Here is an 18794-nt window from a genome sequence, read left to right as displayed (position 1 = left end):
GGTGATGAAGAACTAACAGATGCCTCAGTGGTCAAGATACAAAAGGCACCACACAGGAGGTGGAGGAAGATTGCTTGTCCCTGCCTGTCCTGGTCAATACCACCTCTTCCCTGAGAAGGGCATCCCAGTTTTGACTCTCACCCCCTCTGTCAAGTCCACATTGTCCAACTCACATAGAAAGAGCCTGAATGGAGATTAAACCACAAGCAGTTTTAATGGTCTGGTTTTCTCCCTATTTTTCCCACTGTTAGTATTATTATTACTACAAGAATAAAGGATTCCTGAGAGCCTGTCCCCTTCTCTCCCTGGGCCCCTCTTGACAGGACTCGTCCCCACCAACCCCCCACCCCCGAAATTTCTGGGGAAAAAAAGACAAGTGAAAGGCACTGCAGGGGTGGGGGGTTTGAATGCCAGGGGGTAGGGGAGTGCTAGGGCAGGGCCCAGCCCAGAGGAAAGTTCCCATCTGTGCCTAAAGGAACTGTGAAGGAGTTATCCAAGCCACCCCCCACACCCCCACACCCCGCAACACACATACATAGGTCATTCCCTGTGCCTGTCTAGCAGGTATATGAAAGTTCGGTCCCACCCTCATACCCCCAGTCCCACACTGAGGGGCTGCAGCAGGAGCATAATTAGTGTTGGGCTCAGAAAGGAGGAATGGAGGACCCACTCTATTAGGACCCAAGGGCCAAACCCAAAGAGGGGGTGTAAATAACTATATTCCTCAAAAGACTTTTCTTTCGGGTTGGGGGGAGAAGAATTGGAACAAAATGTGAATGTTGATACTCCCAGTGACCAGGCAGCAGCAGTGAAACCCAGGCTCCCAGGGAAGAGGGAGGGCTGGTCAGTCCCAGGCCTGTCGCCTAGTTGTCCCCACTGCCCCCCTGCCGAGCCCTGATGAAGGCCATGCCATGGGTGCGGAAATGGGTCTTGAGGTTGAGAGGACTGTCGCAGCTCTTGCCACAGACCTTACAGGTCAGTGGGCCTCCAGGAGCAGGTAAGGGTGAATCTCCACCCTCTGGGTCAGATCTTGGAGGAGGGGCCTCTTCCTCCCCATTTCCCAGCCCCAGGGCACTGGCTCTACCCACACCCCGTTTCTTCTTGTGGCTGATGAAGCGGTGCCGGCTCAAGGAGCCAGGGGAGGCAAAGCACAAGCCACAGTCCAGGCACTGCTGGGCTCCACCCTCCACCCTCAACCCCACCACGAGGCTTTGTTCCACTGAGCCACTGCTCCGGTAGCGCAGGGGGCCATGGCCTCCCAAGCCAGGTCCAGCCCTGGGGGACTTGGCCGGTGGTGTTGTGCTGTCAGGCTCCTCACTGCAAGAGTCAGAAGACTGGCGGCGTTTCCGTCCTGGTCCCTGGAGAAGAGTGGAAGAAACTGGGCTTCACCATCACCCCTACTCTCCCAAACACCCCTACCCTAGCTTCCTGGGGCCTGCAGTTTCCCACTCCCATGGCCCTAACACAGCAGGTTGGGGTTCTGCCTACCTGGGTTCTGGCACCGGGGCCCCGAGCCAGAGTACTGCCCCGACCAGGGGACTGAGCCCCAAGCTGCAAGCCATGCCGGACCTGGACGTGTTTCTCCAGGATCAGGCGGCTGCTGAAGGTGCGTTTTCCCTCTGTGCAATACCTGGAAGGGGAAGAGCAGGCAGGATGGCACAGGAGTACAGCCCAAAGGCCAAGGTCTGTGGCTCCTGAGAGGAGGGGGGCTAGCAGAGTGGAGGGAGGCCTCAACCTTCAGTCCACTTAGACAAGAGGCAGGTGGAAAAGTACTTCGGAGTAAAGGGGTGGCAGGGCCACCTCCAGACAGAAAGAGAAAAGGGGTGGGGGAGGGGTTACCTGCATGGGTAAACTCGCTTGATTCCCTCGTGGTTGACCCTGACGTGGCGCCTCAGGCTGGGGGCAGAGCAGAAGGAGCGCTCACACAGACGACAGGGAAACTTTTTCACTGACTAGGAGAGCAGGGCATAGGAGATTTCAGAGTCAGGCTCCAGGACCTCAGCCCCACTGTCACACTGGCCAGTCCCAATGCTGCCCTCCAGCCTGGCTCTCTCCCCTCAGGGGCCCACTCACCTTGCCATGCTCCTTCTTCATGTGAGCCACATATTCATCCCGCTCTGGGAACCAGGAGTGACAAAGGCCACAGGTCCAGCCTCCAGGACCCCCACACCCACCCTTGATGCCTTTGCCCCCTAGTTCCCTCCGGGTCCGTTTGGTTGGACGAGGGGGCTCAGGGGAGCTGGGTAGTTCCTCCTCTTCTGAAGATGAAGATGATTCCTCAGTAGCAGGGGCTGCTCCTCCCCGAGACACAGCCAGTTCCTCAGGCTCAGTCTTGGGAGTCAGAAGGGCACCCCTGGCCCCTTTCCCAGCAGTCTCCTCCCCCAAGCGCCCAGACTGATGGGTGTTCTGTGAGAGACAGACAAGGGGGATGGCTGCTGTGAGACAGAGCCTGGTTTTGCCAAAGCCCTCATTTCTCCCTGCCCCCTACTTCCTGAGGGTTATGTGCCCTCAGCCCCAGATCAGTACAGCTAAGCACCCACCCCTTACTCCTTTGAGCCTGTACCTTGAGATGTTCCAGCATGGTCCTTTTTTGGGCAAAGAGCAGAGGACAAGATGGGCACTTAAAGACACTGACACGCTGGGGCAGCAAGTGCTGGTCAAAGTGTGAGGAGAGGAGGGGCTTGTGGGTGAAGACTGTGTCACACATGGCACACTTGTAGATCAGCCTGTGGTAGTGGACAGATGGTGCAGACATCAGGCAGGGATGGGTGAAGCCCCACCCCCAGCCTGCCCTCCTGCCCACTCCCTCCTCCCCAGGTCTCACTTGGCCTGCTGCGTGTGGAAGCTAGGATGCTGGCTGTAGAGGTGCGCATGGGCGCTGGGTGCAGACTTGAAGGCCATGGGGCAGATGGGGCACTTGTGGAAAACCTCGCAGTGCGAAGTCTGGATGTGGGACTTGATGGAATTCACACCCCCAAACACCACTGAACAGCTGGGACACCTTGGGAAGGAAGTGGCAGGCACTGTGGTAAGGTGGGGGGCATATCCATGCCCAGTCCCTACCCCACACTGATTCTCAGGGACTGCATGGACCTGAGAAGGAAATCAGTGGTGGAGCATAAGCAAGGTGGAGAAAGGAGAGAGCTGCAGGAGCCCAGTTCCCCAAGGGAGGCCTGTTGAGGAACAGCTGGAGCTCCAGAGGTGACCCTGCTTTCCTGTCTCCACGGGGAATGACTGACGGGAAGGCAGGATATGATATCACAGAACAAAGGGATACAGTGGGAGAGATGGGAGATCTCCCTGAGAGGCCACTTGAAAAGCTGGTGCTAGAAGACAGACACTAAAGTACTATTGGGGGAGCAGTATGAAGCACCTGTATCCTACACGACGAGAGAAATGCAGACAGGCCTCCCGGAGATGGGTCTGAAAATTGGCTTGCAGGAAGTTGCCCCCACACTCAGGACAAACGTGGGGGGGTCGGTTCTTATGCATGCGCTGGTGGGCGCTGAAGCTGCAGCGATTGGGGAGCATCATGGGACAGGTTGGGCACACCTGTCGTGGGAGTTAAACAAGTTTAAGTTGATGAGGGATGGTTTGTCCCTCATTACTCCTCCTAATCAAGCCCCCAACACCTTCCTAGATCCTACCCCCACACCATCTGGCTGTCCCTTCTCCAGCGAAGGGCTGTGAAAGGCAACTCACATTGCTGGTGGCTCCAGGGGCAGGGGGCCCAAGCTGCTGGAAGTGGGCTGCCATGCCAGCCTTGTCCCGACACTGCTCCTTGCACTCCAGGCAGCGAAAGCATGTGTAAGAGGTGGCAGGGGTAGCAGGCGGCTCTGTTGAGAGTGGCAGCACAGGGGCCTCAGCAGCAACTGTAGTAAGGGCAGAGGAAGTGATGGCCCCCTCACTCTTGCCCAAGGCAGGCAAGACCAGAGGTCCAGGGGCAGGTGGGACAGCCACAGGCAGCAGGGGTGTGATGTCTGGCTGCCCCACCATCTGGTCCAGGGCTACAGGCCTCATGACCAAATGTGAGCACTGCATGACGAGCCCCTTGTCCTTGTGCTCACGTGCATGCAGGAGCAGGCTACACTTGTTGAAGAAGACCAGGCGGCGGGCACAGTGGTTGCAGGTGACCTCAATGCGCATGCTCCGGCGGTCATAGTGCCGTGCCAGACTCTTCTCCAATGAGAAGGCATCTCCACACTCGAGGCAGCGGTAGCCCGTTGGAGGCAGGGCCAGCCCAGCTTCTGCTGGTGGACTCAGGTTTGGCCTATAAGCAGGCAGCAGGTTCTTGCTGTTGAGTATCTTGTTGAAGGCCTCCACCAGGCTGGACTGGGTCCGTGAGATCACGGTGCCACCCCCTGTACCTGGCCCACTGGCTAGTTTTGAAGGCTGTACCATCACCACTGAGGCACCATTCACCTTCTGTCCCCCCAAACCCAGTCCTGCCCGCCCCTCGGCCTTGGGCAGGGCTTGGGGCACCAGGCCTAGCACATTCTTAGCCATTGTCTTGGGGCTGGTGGCAGTCCCCCCAGGCAGAACCACTGCTTTGCGGGCCACACTGGCTGCCATGAGCATAGCAGTACTGGCATTCTGGATGGTGGCCACAGGCAGCACAGTGCCCTTCAGCCTCGTGCCATCACCCAATTGTACGCTCACCACCTTTGGACCATCAGGACTTGGCGCTGCAGGGGACAGCTTCAGGAGGCTAGCCTCAGCCAGGAAGGCCCCCTCAGCCAAGGGGGCAGGGGGATCAGGGTCTGAGGGGACCCGGGTTACAGTCCTCGTGATATTTCCACAGGATGTTTTAATGGTCTTGATCCGCACCTTGAGGGGCCTAGAGGAGCTGGAGGAGGCAGGAGAGTCATTACTGTCCTCGTCTGCAGCCTCAGCTCCACTAGAGGGACTCTGGGGACTTCCCGGGGGAGACTTGTCCACAGGTCCATCATCTTCTTCTTCTTTCAGGGGCTGACAGCCGGGCACTTTGGGGGAGGCAAGAGGGCTCTGATGCCCTGGAGACTGCTTGAAAAAGGGTACCCCAGCAACCCGGGGAGGCGAGGCATTGGCAGGGATGCCCGTGGCCTCAGGGCTAGAGCCTGGGCCTCGCTGGGCTTGGCCCTGGGGATGATGGGGGCTGCAGCTGCCCTGCTTCAAAGCCCCCAGTGGTGAGGAAGAACCAGGTGGCAGCAGGGCGGGGCCATTCTCCTGGGCCAGCTCAAAGGGAGAAGGAAAAGGAGGTGGGGTCATGGCCCCCTCCTGAGGAGGGGAGGGTGCAGAGGGAGGCAGGGGATCTGGGTGCTCTCCTGGCTCAGGCCCAAAATGAGCAAAGAGGTCCAAGGGAGCTTTGCCTTCCATGGCTTTTTCTTTCCAGGTACCCCCACTGTGAGGAGTTGGAGAGTGGGGAGTTCCTGGGAGGGATGGCTCAGGGCCGCCAAAACCATTTTGCATCAGACAAGGTCCCACAGGCTCTTCCTTAGTTATCCCCCCAGCCCGGGCCCCTTCCCCTCCTGAACCTCCAGCCAGGGTCTCAGACTGCTCAGGACACACAGTGTTCTTGACAATGACGCTGACTGCAGAAATGTCTGGTGGCGGCAGGCCGTGGTCAGAGGCCTGGGCTGGAACCTCAGGGCCATCCCCAGCAGCTGCTGCTGCTGTGTTTACAGATTCACCTCCCACACTGGGTTCTGACTTCCCTGGGCCTCCTTGGCCCTCATTTTCTTCTGGCCCAGAATGGATGGCTTCATTTGCATCAATGTCAGGGATGTCAAAGGCAGCAAGGAGGTCGTCGAAATCAGGGGTCTTCATGTCCCCCATAGCGGCAGGTTCTAGACCTGATGAAAACAGGAGGGACTGAGACATCTGAAAGAGAGGCCCTGGACCCCCTCCCTCTGGATCTCCCTATCTATCCCCTCTTAGAACCCACATGCATTCCACCTTGGGTTCACCTCCAACATAGCATGAATCCAAGAGAGTTGCTAGAGGTGGTTGGTTTGCCAAACCCTAAAATCAGAAGAGAGCATGCACATACTAGGGCAGGCACCAGACTCCAGAGAAAGCAGAGGAAAGAGACTTCTCAGAAATACACAGATGCGGCTGGCCAGTTAGCTCAGTTGGTTAGAGCACAGCCTTATAACACCAAGATCATGGGTTCAGATCCCCAAACCAGCCAGCCGCAGGAAAAAAAAAAAAAACACAAGTGAGCATCTTGGTTGAAACCAGATCGTCCCCTCCTATGCCCACCAAGGAATCAATTAATCAGTACTATAATTAAGGAGGAAGTTGTACACAATGCTCTAGTTTTAAAGGCTCATTCATTTCAGCATGGGATCAATTCATATTCTTCATGGATCTTCTGGGGTCCACACAGATCGGAAAGGTCATGTGTACAAAAGGGCAGTGACCGAAGCCAAGACTTAAGAAATGATTCTAGTTTAGCTTTATCATGGGCTTGCTGTACAAGCAAGTTACTTCACTGCCTTATTTTTGCAATTTGAAAGAGGGGACGAGTAATCCATATATCATAGGGTTATTCTGAGCATGATATGAAATTGTAAACGTGAGAGTCAGATCCAGAAGACAATTTATTATTACAGCTGGGCCAAACAAAGACATGTCAGGTCAAGGAGGAGCTAGGGAGGAATAAGTACTAGAAATCTAGGGCTGGAGTCAGAGACAAGAGTCAGTGGTCATGTAAGGTCAAGTCTGTGGTACTTGGGGACATCACTGGTACCCAGAGACCTAGTTTGGTCAGCAGGGAAAAATGAACTCAGGGAAATCATCCAAGAGACCAAGATGAAAAGAATAAGACACTGGCACAGAAAGAGACAAAGAGATGAGAAACAGAGGAGAAAAGGATGACGGCAGCCTGGTCACAAGGGCCCCAGACTAGGCCGCTCCTGTCACAAACACCTGCTGCTCACTCACCTACCTTCCCCAGAGTGCCTCCTCCCTCCTCCCCATCTTACTCTCTCAGGGCTAAAACTCCGGGGTATGATCTTATTCAGCACAGCTGTCACAGTGGGGAAAAGCCAGCCTCCCTCACCTCATCCTATCCTCTAATTCAAATTCACCACCCTTTCAATTTTTCTTTGGTTACACTAGCCCAGGAAGTCTCACCCAAGCCCAACCTGGCCCAGTGTTAAAAAAAAAATTCCACAAGTCTTATGGGGCACTAAAGCAACAAGTCCAGCTCAGTATGTGGGGGACCCAGGTCTGTCCACTGCCAGTTGCTCCCCACAAGTGTTTTCTGTATCTAGGAGGAAGCAACTGAAGAACTCTCTATCCATACCATTTCCTGCCCAGGATGCAAACCATTTCCCAGGGCCAGTTCTCTCACCCGCCTTCCAGCCTTCAGACTGTAACTGGAGATAGTCCCAGCAGGTGGCAGCTGGTATTGCTGGGACCAAGGTAGGGGTTGGGGGAAGGGTACCAACTAGAGGAAGAAAGGGGAGTCCTCCCCATACCCCCCTTACATAATTCCACAGACTCTGGGTTTAAACAAAGCCTTTCACCCCTTGCCTCTGATGAATCGCTATGTCCCTCCTCAGCCTGGTTCCCTCCCAACCAGGAGAGGCCTGAGCTTCCCTCCACTCATGCCCTCAGAAAAGTGGGCTGGTGAAGCACAAACCAGTGAGGACTACGAGAAAAGACCTGCGAACTCGCCTCCCTCCCGCTTTGGCGTCCAAGTGACTTAGAGGTCATCCGATAGCCACCGGAGCACAGTCGACAAAGCCCCGGAGCTCAAGGCCACGGAGTCTCCCCCACCCCTCGGCCCAGGCCTTTCTGCAACTGCTGCGCCTTCTCTAGGGCTGCGTCTCCCCCGCCCCCTTTGCCTGCTGTTCTTCCCCAAAAGCCAAAGAAGGGGGCTGAACAGGAAGAGTGTGAATAGGCCCGGGTCGGGTGGGGGCTCGACTGCCCTCTGCCCGAGCCCAAGGCCTGCTGCGCAGAGCAGGGCGAGGGGCCGGCGGCCGGCTGGGGGCGATTAGGTTGCGGCCAAGCTGGGCAGCGGGCGGAATTAAGTCCCTGCCATCTGCCGAGAACCGGCGCGGGGAGAGGGCGGGGTGCACATACGAGAAGCTAGAGGGGAAACTGAGGCGTGCGAAGCGAAGGCCGGGCCTCGGCCAGGCCAGGCCCTCAGGGAGCTGCCGCGCAGCACCTCGGGGGCCCAGGACTACACAGGAGTGCGGGACGGTGGGGGACGCATGGACAGAGGGGACTAGGCGGTCCCTGCGTGACTCTCAGCCCTCCAGCCGGGTCCGACCCACCTCGGACCTCGACCCCTCCCCTCCGTGCGCAGCACAGCCTCCTCCCCGCGCGAATTCCCGAGACGGAGGAGTGATCGGAGGGCGCGCGGCGGGCCGGGAGCACCAGCCTGAGTCCTGCTCCGGCCGGGACGCTGACCCGCGCCCAGTCGGGATGCAGGCTGTGCTCCGTCCTGGCCCAGTTCCCCCGCCCCCACCCCCGGGCACGGACACCATTTTAGGTCGCGACATCCTGCAGCCTCCTGTCCCCGGGCCGCACTTCGGTCGCCTGTCGGGCTCGGGGCGCCAGGACTAGGGGTCCCTAACCCTCCTTCCATGTTTACCCGACTAGGGGCCGTGCTTTCAACAGGCTGAGAGTTTCGCCCACCCGTCCCAAGGGATGGAGGTGGCGTGCGGGCCTTCCTGGAAGCCGCCCCAGGGGGCGGCGCGGGGAAGGGGGTACTTGACCAAGTGGGGGAGGGGCGGGGGTATTTACCCGCCCCCCCAGGGGGCGGAGCCAAGGGCGGGTATTTACCCCCGGCACGCTTACTTGTTCCGTTCCTAGTGTGGGCCGAGACCCAGCGGTCTCCAGCCTGCTCCGGCCGCCGCCGCCGCCCTCCCCGCGGCCGCCGCTACTTCCTGCTTCCCTCCGGTTCAGCCTCCCCCTCCCTCAGCTCCCTCTGCGCCCCGGGCCTGGGCTGCCCGCTTTCATACTCGCCATTGGCCAGTACCCGCGTCGTTCAGTCCTGCGCCCCTCCCAGACCCGCACTGGGTTGGCCTTAAGTACTGCCGTTCGGAACTAGCCCCGCACTGTCTTCTTATCATCATTGGGCAAGGGGCCGAGGCCCTCTGAGCATAGCTCTTCCCATTGGCTGAGCCGGGGTCCACCTGCCCTCATTTGCGCTTCTCAAAAACGATTGGCCTCCGCTCCTGTCGCTTAGAGAGAAGCCAGCCCTATTCCTTGGTTTCCTAGCGGAGGGATGACTATCCCAGGTGCGTCTCCGCCCCCTCGCTCCCCATTGGCCGCTCCAAGCTTGAAGCTTTGGCTGCTCACTTATGCAAATTTAAAGAGCTCTGGCTTCTACGTGGTGGGCACTTTGAGCAGCACCTCATCTACTCAGAGTGGAGCCCGGATGTGTAGATTAGTTTGCGCTGTTCTCTCAAGCTAAACCTCAGTGTCGATGATGGGGTTTAGCTTGAGAAAAGTCAGAGTGGGACGCCACCTCAAACATTACGTCACCCAGTTGGCCATTTCCTGGCGGTCTTCCCACTGTCTAAATTGTCATATAGCCTGGATGGATGAGGTCCTCGCCTAGGCGATGCGTCACCCGTAGCTCCACCCTCTGGAAGGACTGGACGGGGCATGGGATTTGGAGTTTGGAAGGAACCGGGACCTAAAGGCTGGAACGGGCTTGCGGACCGGAAGTGGGGGAGAGGTGACGTTAGGAGTGCTGGCGTGGCCTGGGTCATTTCCAAAGGAATCTTAAAGCGGCATACTGATAGGCTTCCTAAGCACAGGAGGGAGGGACCCCACATGTATTTCCCATTTAAGAACTCCCTTTTCCCCGCCCCCAACACGGGGTGGGGGTGGGTGGGGTCGAGTTTTCCCGCGCTTTGTTGCCCCGCCCCTTGGAGGCGGGGGCAAGGGAGTAGGTGCTCGGAAAATGAATTGCTTTGATGCTCTCTAGTCAGCGCTCACTTGCAGAATGTATCTGCTAGCCCGGGATGCTACTCGCGCACACTCTAACCCCCGGTACTCCTCCTCAGCCTACCGCGCACGCTGCAGCTCGCCAGCGGCGTGGTTTTCTGAAGGTGGCTGTATTACCCTGCCGGGGGCGGGTCCCAAGACACTGGACCCAGGACTCCCGGGCGCGCCCTGAGACTTTCAGTGGATAATAAAAACTGCATCGAAGTGTGAATCAAAGCTTCTGGATGGGAATCTCGGGGCCACCACTTCCCATATGGTGGCATCGGGCAAGTCGCTCAACCTCCCTGAACCTGTTTTCTCATAGGTAAAATGGGGATAAAATCCACCTGACAAGATTATCTTTGTGAAGGTTAAAAGAATTTAGAATATAAGTGTTTTGTAAAGTGATTGGCAGGACTTGATCGCACCTGTCTCAGCACTGGACAGATCATCCAGGCAACAAACCGACGGAGGAACAGGTAATCTATCAGATGGAGAGAACAAGTCTATGGTTACTAGAGAGGGAAGAGGGAGGGAGGGGGTAAGGAAAGAGACTGGATAAGGGGCATAAAGAATAAGTATGATTTGTAATAATGAATATGCTAATAAAAAAGAAAAAGGAAAAAATAAAATTAAAAAATGTGATTGGCAAATGGGAATTGTTCCACCACCACCTCCTCCTCCTCCTCCTTTCTCAGGCTGTCTGCGGTTGCTTCAGCTCACAGCCAGCGCTCTTCCTTCTCTGAGCAACTAACTGAAAGTCCCATACTGGACATAACCAACCGACATTCTATTTCCCCCTCCTCCTCTGGGTCTCTCTATATGGAGACCCATATACACTACTATGTGCAGACCTATTATTAGAACTTTATATATATTTTAACTCATTTAATCCCTGCCACAATAATGGATATTATTATCTCCATTTTACTGAGGAGGAAACTGAGGCACAGACAAGTTAGGTTAAGTGACTTTTCCAAAGTCAAAGGCAGCAGAGTTGAAATTCTAAGGGTCCAGAAAGCTAAACACTATATTTTACAGATTCCCTCGCCAAGAAGGTTCTGAATAAAAGTTTGTTCTGGATAAAAGTTAGTGCAATTAAATGCACTATTCATTCATTTAAGAAATATTTTAATTCAACCAATATTACTTGAGCATCATCTATGAGTCAAGCACTATTACAGGCACAGGAAACAGCAGTGAACAAAGCAGACAAGAATCCCTGTCATGAAACACACATACTTGTGGACAAGACAAACAATAAATATAATAAAAAGTAAAATGTAGAAGCATGTTACAAATGAAAACTGCCAAGGAGAAAAATAAAACAGGGCTATTAAGCTATAGAAAGACATGGCGGAACCTTAAATGCATATTACTAAGTGAAAGGAGCCAGTCCAAAAAGGCTGCACTCTGTATGATTCCAACCTCATGACATTCTAGAAAAGACAAAACTATGGAGACAGTAAAAAGATCAGTGGTTGCCAAGGGTTCAGGTGGACAGAGGGAGAGACAGACAGAGCACAGGGGGCTTTGGGCACTTGAACTATTCTGTATGATACTATAACAGTGGATACATGACATTATGTATTTGTCAAAAGCCATAGAATGTACAACACAGAGTGAACCTTAATGTAAAACATGGGCTTTAGTTAATAATGTGTTGATACTGGTTCATCAATTGTAAGAAATGTACCACACTAATTCAATATGTTAATAATAGGGGAAAATGGGGAAAGGAGATATATGGGAACTCTACCTGCCGCTCAATTTTTCTGTAAACTGAAAAATGCTTTAATAAATAAAGTGTATTAATTCAAAAATGAAAGCAAAAAACATTTTTAATAAAGCAGGGAAGGAAGACAGGAAGTGTGGGAGTGTTATAATTTTAGATAGGGCGACAGTGAAGGCCTTTCTGAGAAGGTGGCAATTAAATAGAGGAGGTGAGAGAGTGAGACATGCAGCTATCTGGGACAAGAACATTCTGGGAAAAAAGAACAAGTACAAAGGTCTTCAGGTGGGAGTGTGTTCCAGAGAGATAAAGGGTGGGAGCAGGTTTCGGGGGTTAGGTCAGTAGCTCACTTTCAGTCATGTTGAGTTATTACCAGTCCAAGTGAAGATATAAATTTGGGTGTCATCAGCTTATAGATAGTATTTAAAACCCAGGTCAGAATGGAGATGACCAAGGAAGTGTGTGAAGACAGAAAAGATAAAAAGTCCAAGGACTGAGCCATGGGGAACTCTAAAGTTTAAAGGTCAGGGAGATGAAAATAACCAGCAAAGGAGACTGAAAAATAATAGCAGAGAGGAAAGAGGGAACCAGGAGAGCAATGTGACCTTGAAACCAAATAAAGAAAGTGTTTCAAGGAGGAGGAGGAGGAGGAGAGTGTGTCAGGTGCCTCTAAAATATCAAATAGGATGAATTGGGGGCCGGCCTGCAGCTCACTCGGGAGAGTGCGGTGCTGATAACACCAAGGCCACGGGTTCAGATCCCATATAGGGATGGCCGGTTAGCTCACTGGGTGAGCGTGGTGCTGACAACACCAAGTCAAGGGTTAAGATCCCCTTGCCAGTCATCTTTAAAAACAAAACAAAACAAATAGGATGAATTGACCAATGGATCAAAACAAAATGGTGGTCATTGGTGATCATGATAAGTTCAGATTTGGTGACTGGCGAGGACAAAGAAAAACAGGGTGGTAACTGGAGAGCAAAGAGCAATCAGAAAGAACTATTTCTAGATTTAAAAAAGATGGCATGTTAATACACTGGTGGGAAAGATCCTGTAGAGGGGGAAAACTGGTGTTGCAGCAGAGAAATAGAGAAATGTTCCTGGAGCTACATCCTTTAAAATGTGAGGGCTGGGGTCTGGCTCACAAATGGAGGAGTTGCCCTACATAGGAGCAGGGACAGTTCATAACAACAGGAAAGAAGGCAGAGTGAGCGGACGTGTGGTGAGGAAGCTGTAGCATCTCTCCAGTTGCTTCTGTTGTCTCATTGGTGTAAGAGACAAGATCATCCTCTAAGAGTGAGGATGACGGAGAAGCTAGGAGTTTATGGCAAGAAAAGGTAGGACATAGGCATTCAGGAGAGAGAAATGGACTAGAAGAGATCACGAGACTGAGGCCAGCAGGCAGAAAGGCTCATTTACATGAGTATTGAAATCATCAAGAATTATGAGAGGAGCAATGTAGGAGAGAATGACAATGGGGTGGGGGCAGTAGATGGCTGCAATAAGGAGGGTGGTGGGTAGTGTAATCAGAAGGCACCCTCCATGAATTTGTGTCTGTGTGAAGATATTGAAATCAGCTAGAGGGGGCTAAAAAAAGACTTCTATAAAAACAAGGGAGTTAAGGGCCGGGCCGTGGCTCACTTGGGAGAGTGTGGTGCTGACAACACCAAGTCAAGGGTTACGATCCTCTTACCGGTCATCTTTAAAAAAAAAAAAAAAAAATGGGAATTAAATTGATATGTGATTTCTGCACAGCAACAATGAAAGCCCAAAGACAGTGGAATGACATCTTCAGAGTACTGGGAGAATATATCCACCAATCTAGACTTCTATATCTAATATCTTTATGTATCAGGGTGAAATGAGGACATTTTTACATAAACAAGAATTGAGAAAGCTTACTACCAACATATCTTCACTAAAAGAACTTCTATAGGATTTACTTCTGGAAGAATAAAAATTATCCCAGAATGAAGTTCTGTGGAGCAAGAATTGGTGAGAAAAAAAAAATAGTAAAACTTCTGGGTGAAGCTAAATCGGCACTGCTTGTGCACAACGCTAATGATAACATCTATCTGGTTAAAAAGGAAGATGGACTTTTGGATAAAGATGACACATTATGTACACCCATTTATTTTTGCTCCTTCCTGAAATCTACTGAAATAACAATAAAGGGAGTTTTTAAAAGACATAAGCTCACAAGACCTTTATGTATATTTCATTCTCTTTGGAATAAAGGAGACAACAGTAAAATCTTGGAATCTAGAAAGCAGATGAATGTGTGGTGACTGACTAGGTAGACCAAAGAAAATGGAATTATAAGTCAGTGGGCAAAGCTGAAAAACAACCTGGTTATACTGCAGAACCCTCGTAATTATCAGGAAGCAACATTACTAGACATGTCTGGAAGGGGATGACAGTGGTGAGGTGAAAACGGAATTATTGGAAAATCTGTTTAAAGAAGAGTCTATCCCAGATCCCTGGCTCCACTCCATGCAGCTCTTTGACTCCCCTCCTTCACCATGACAGAAAATTGGAGGTTTATGCTCCAATGAGGGCAGGAATATTAACTCAACACAGGAGGAATAAAAGAACATTTATGGTCAATGGTTTGGATCCCCACACTGGCCAGCCACCAAAAAAAAGAACACTTACATCCTAAATTCTGAATCCCAGCCCTTTTCCCCAACTCAGTACTCAGAACACTAGCAATCAGAACTGTACTCTCCAAGGAGGAGAGTGGAATATGTTTGCTTTGGAGAATCTGATCTAAACATACCGACATTGGGGTTTCCCACAGGTAAAGACCTGACTATATCATTCTAGTGAGAACCTTACGGTTAACCAAAGTTCAAAACTATTGTCTACCATACACCTTGAGAAAGTAAACTTAGCTCTGACTGAGAAAGTAAAATTCTTCCCTGCCATTTATCAAGCTGAGATAACAAATACAGTTAAAACCAGCTGTAAGTTAACAGAAAACAATATTTGTCCCAAGGTATACAGCAGTAACGTTCATAATGAACCCCTTCTGTGACTACTGCTTTCTTACTCGCTAAGAAACTTTGTTCTCTGAACTCGTAGGCTGTAAAAAACATTGCTGCTTAAAATTGTATCCGTGAGAATGAATCATTCCACTTTTGCCTGAAGGATCCAAGCCATGTTGAGACAGAGAAGCAGCCTGGATTCACAACCCAAGGGCAAAGCTTCAGATAAGGAGTTTCTGGACACAATATTCGTCATCAATGTTTACTTTGCAGTCCAGACCTGATATTAACCTTTTTACACAGATCCCTATTTATTAGAAGCGTATTAGAACACTGCTTCATTTAAATTTCACCTAAAGAGCTGGCCAGTTAGCTCACACAGTTAGAGCATGGTGCTGATAAATTTCACCTAACCTCCCCCCTTACAAATCCTAAAGTGCACTATCTCTTCGTTTGGTAAGATGCCTTCCAGTTCTTTTGGTACTTGATCTCCTTCACTGCAAAAAACCCATCATGGTGGTTAGCTGATTAGGATAGGATCAACCTTCTCAAAAAAACTGGAGGCTTTGATTAAGCAAAGCAAAAGAGTAAATCAAGAATGAAGATCAATGGAATATGAAAAATAGGATCCCAAACAGGCAAAAACAAGGAGAATCCCCAGGATGAGTGAAGGTAGATCAGAGGAGAAAGGGCAAAGAAGGTCAGAGAGGGGCAGGCCAGGGGGCTCCAGGAAAGACTTCCTTGGGAAGGTGAGATTGACTGAATGCTTTCAGAGGAAATCCAGACAGTTGGAGAAGAGTTTTGGTCCAGTTAGTAATAGGTAGAAGACAAAAAGCATTTCAAGGAAGAAAAGGTATCATAGTGACTCATTTGTGAATAGCATTTATATAGTCAAAGTAATATAAATTCTGAATTGTCCTTTAACCAAAATTGTTATATGAGGGTACTTCAAATCTCATGGAAAGAGGCATATCATGTTTTAATTCTATTCTTCCATGAACTTTTAAAAGTACTCCTCATATAATTACATGGGGGAAATGGGAGAGGGAGGGTGAGTATATGGAGCAGCTGAGTTCTCATCTTCCATTGTTGGAAGTCAATACACAGTATTGTAAAGTAGGAAATCAAGCAGTCACAATGCAAGTATGTTAGGGATATGGAAAGAGGTGAATGATAAAACACCAGGTAGGAGATTTAAAAGTGGTTATTTCTAGGTATGGAAAAAGGGACAGTGAGCTGAGATGTGCTGTTGTTGTTGTTGTTGTTGTTTTTAAAGATGACCGTAAGAGGATCTTAATCCTTGACCTGGTGTTGTCAGCACCCAGCCATGGGCTGGCCCCGCCATCCCTATATAGGATCCGAACCCGTGGCCTTGGTGTTATCAGCACCGCACTCTACCAAGTGAGCCACGGGTCGGCCTCCCAATGCGCTGTTTTTAAGAAGCATTGTTACTGTTTAACTCAAAATTATGTGCGTGTAGGGCTGGCCGGTCAGCTCAGTTGGTTGGAGCATAGTATTACAACACCAAGATCAAGGGTTTGGATCCCTGTACCAGCCAGCCGCCAAAAAAACAAAAATAAAAACAAAACAAACAAACAAACAAAAGGATAAAAAATTATGTGCGTGTAGACCTGAAAAAAGAAAAAAAGAAAGAAAAGTTAGAAATAAAATCCTGAACATAACTGAATATTAGTTGGGGTTCATTGATATTGTTCTAAAGTTTTGGTATTAGTTGATTGATTTTGATTGCTAAATTCAATGTTCATGCTACAATTTTTAGTTTAAATACTAATAGAAGTAAAATGCACAATTTCCAAACAAGTAGAGAGAAAAAAAGGAATGAGAAAGAAGGAGGAAAAACACCTCAAATGGTCCAAATGAAGACGAGAAAAAAGAAAAATAAATAGGAGACTTAGAAAAATCCAGACAGCAGGCTGGCCAGATAGCTCAGCTGGTTAGAGCACAGCCTTCTAACACCAAGGTCCAGGGTTCAGATCTTTGTATTAGCCAGCTGCCAAAAAAAAAAAAAAAGAAAGAAAGAAAGAAAGAAAGAAAAAAAAGAAAAATCTGGACAGATTAAAAACACCAAAATATATTGACAGAAATGAATCTAATGATATTATAATCACAATCCATATAAATGAAGTAAGTTCTCCAGTTAAAAGGCAAACTTTGTTAGACTAAATTAAAATTAAAATCCAGCTATATGTTGATTATAATGAGACAAACCTAAAACATAGGAAATAGAGAGGTTAAGAAAACAATGCCTGACAAATACTAACCAAAAGAAAGCTGATATAGCTAAATTAATATCAGATGAAAGAAAATTTAAAATTAACATATTAACTAGACATAAAAAGAGTTACTACATTGATATAAGTTCCAATTCAGTAGGAAGATACAATTATTATAAACCTATATGTTCTTAATAATACAGATTAAATTTATAAAGAAAAGTTTGACAGAACTCCCAGGAGAAATTGATAAATCCACCACAGTTGTGGGAAATTTTACCAAATTTCTGTCACTTAATTGATGGATCAAGTAAACAAAACAAAACAAAAAAAGTTGTTCAGTAATAATATAAGCAATTTGAACAATACACTTGAAACTTGATCTAGTGACTTGTATAAAACCCTGCAGCCAGTAACTAGAGGATATGTGTTCTTTTCTCCTACACATGCAACATTTTTAACAGACTTATTCAGGTATAACTGACATACAATAAGCTCTACATATTTAAAGCATATACTTTGATAAGTTTTCACTTAGTATACATCTATAAAACCATCACTACAATCAAGATAAGAAACATATTCATCAACGCCAAAAGTTTACTCATGCCCCTTTTATTGTGAGGGGCATCATAACCTGAATAAACACTACATTGTCTACTTATTGTCGGTAGGTGTGACCATGTTACTATATTCTAATTATGTATGTAAACATCAAAAAGATGTGAGTGGTGTTTGCTGGATGGATCTTCCAGAAAAGCTCCTTAAGGAAGGGTCATTCTGTGCCAGCCTGTGGCTCACTTAGGAGAGCATGGTGCCGACAACACCAAGTCAAAGGTTAAGATCCCCTTACTGGTCATTTAAAAAAAAAAAAAAAAAAAAAAAAAAGGAAGGGTCATTCTGATTCTATGCTTAAGGTTAAAAAAATGGGGGAGGGTCAAAGAGTTGGCATATGCCCTCTTTAATTCTTTCTATCCTTTTTGTCTTCTTTCCTCTACCTGTTTCCTGTCTAGGACACAGATATAATGGTTGAAGGATCTTGTGAGGCCAATTGAGGATGGAAGCCACCAGCAAAGGAGGGAAAGACAGGAAAATACAAGCAGCCTGGGAACCTGATGAATTCCCAGGAATACGCTATCAGGCCTGGGCTGCCTACATCCATACTTCATTACCTTGAGAGGAAAATAAACATCTGTCTTGTTTAAGTCTCTGTTATTTCCAGTCTCAATTACAAATATAAATGCAATTTCAAATTGATACATAATTGTGGGACATGGGATAGTGCAAATAACAGTATCTAAAATGTGACATTGGCTTAGGAGAAGTGGGTTGGGCAGTTGTTAGGGAGGATCCTCCCACTGCAGGCTGGAAAGCTGGTAACACTCAGTATCTGCAAATCGCTTAGTCAAATAGTTGTCCATTGTACTTTAGAAAGCAGTTAAGACAAGTTTTCATGTCTGGCTCCTTTATGCTGCTTTTAGAAAAATCCTACATGACACACATGAAATCAGGCTTGAGCTAGTCTGTAAGCATAAAAAAACGGAAATGACACTCTGGTAAGGAAAGCATTCTCTGCATAGGGCCCACACAGGAAAAAAAAAAATCAGGAATAGAAAAGTTGATTGACAGCCTCATTATTTGGAGACTGCTGGATTGAAAAAGCCAACTGCTTCTCTAACCCAAACTAAAGTAGTTAAGAATAGTAGCTGCTAAATAATGCCCTCCACAGGAGATAACACTGTGGCCCCAAACCTTTCCCAAGCACCTTCTGTTAATAGTTTTTTGACTCTAGCCATGGATTCTGGTGAGTTCCCACAAGGGAAAGTCAGTGTTTCAGAGAAACAAGGAAAGGCTTTGTAGAACTTGGCCATGTGTCTACCATGATAGTAGGTAACACTACCTTTGTACTTTATT

The 18794-nt window shown here is 49.1% G+C and overlaps 1 protein-coding gene across 1 annotated transcript; it reads right to left on the bottom strand.

Annotated features, from left to right (window-relative positions):
• Positions 1 to 548: 548 nt before the first annotated feature.
• Positions 549 to 8869, bottom strand: ZNF687 (zinc finger protein 687). Its single transcript, XM_063105249.1, has 9 exons — positions 8791 to 8869; positions 3703 to 5831; positions 3374 to 3552; positions 2825 to 3001; positions 2564 to 2726; positions 2074 to 2406; positions 1840 to 1952; positions 1489 to 1630; positions 549 to 1358 (listed from the first exon to the last, which is right to left on the bottom strand). Exons 2-9 carry the CDS (start codon positions 5812 to 5814, stop codon positions 864 to 866), a joined length of 3714 nt encoding a protein of 1237 aa, XP_062961319.1. The 5' UTR covers positions 5815 to 5831; positions 8791 to 8869; the 3' UTR covers positions 549 to 863.
• Between the last annotated feature and the right edge of the window lie 9925 nt (positions 8870 to 18794).

This window comes from Cynocephalus volans, chromosome 8 (genome assembly GCF_027409185.1).
Source record: "Cynocephalus volans isolate mCynVol1 chromosome 8, mCynVol1.pri, whole genome shotgun sequence".
Taxonomy (NCBI): domain Eukaryota; kingdom Metazoa; phylum Chordata; class Mammalia; order Dermoptera; family Cynocephalidae; genus Cynocephalus; species Cynocephalus volans.
The sequence above is the reverse complement of the archived record's forward strand: the minus strand, read 5'-3'. Positions and strand labels throughout refer to the sequence as shown.

Excerpts from the sequence above, each read along its gene's own strand:
- ZNF687 (XM_063105249.1), bottom strand. The coding sequence starts at position 5,814 with ATGGGGGACATGAAGACCCCTGATTTCGACGACCTCCTTGCTGCCTTT. Across the intron at positions 2,727-2,824 it reads TTCCACACGCAGCAGGCCAA|GCTGATCTACAAGTGTGCCA; the intron begins GTGAGACCTGGG and ends CCACTACCACAG. Across the intron at positions 2,407-2,563 it reads CCATGCTGGAACATCTCAAG|AACACCCATCAGTCTGGGCG; the intron begins GTACAGGCTCAA and ends TGTCTCTCACAG.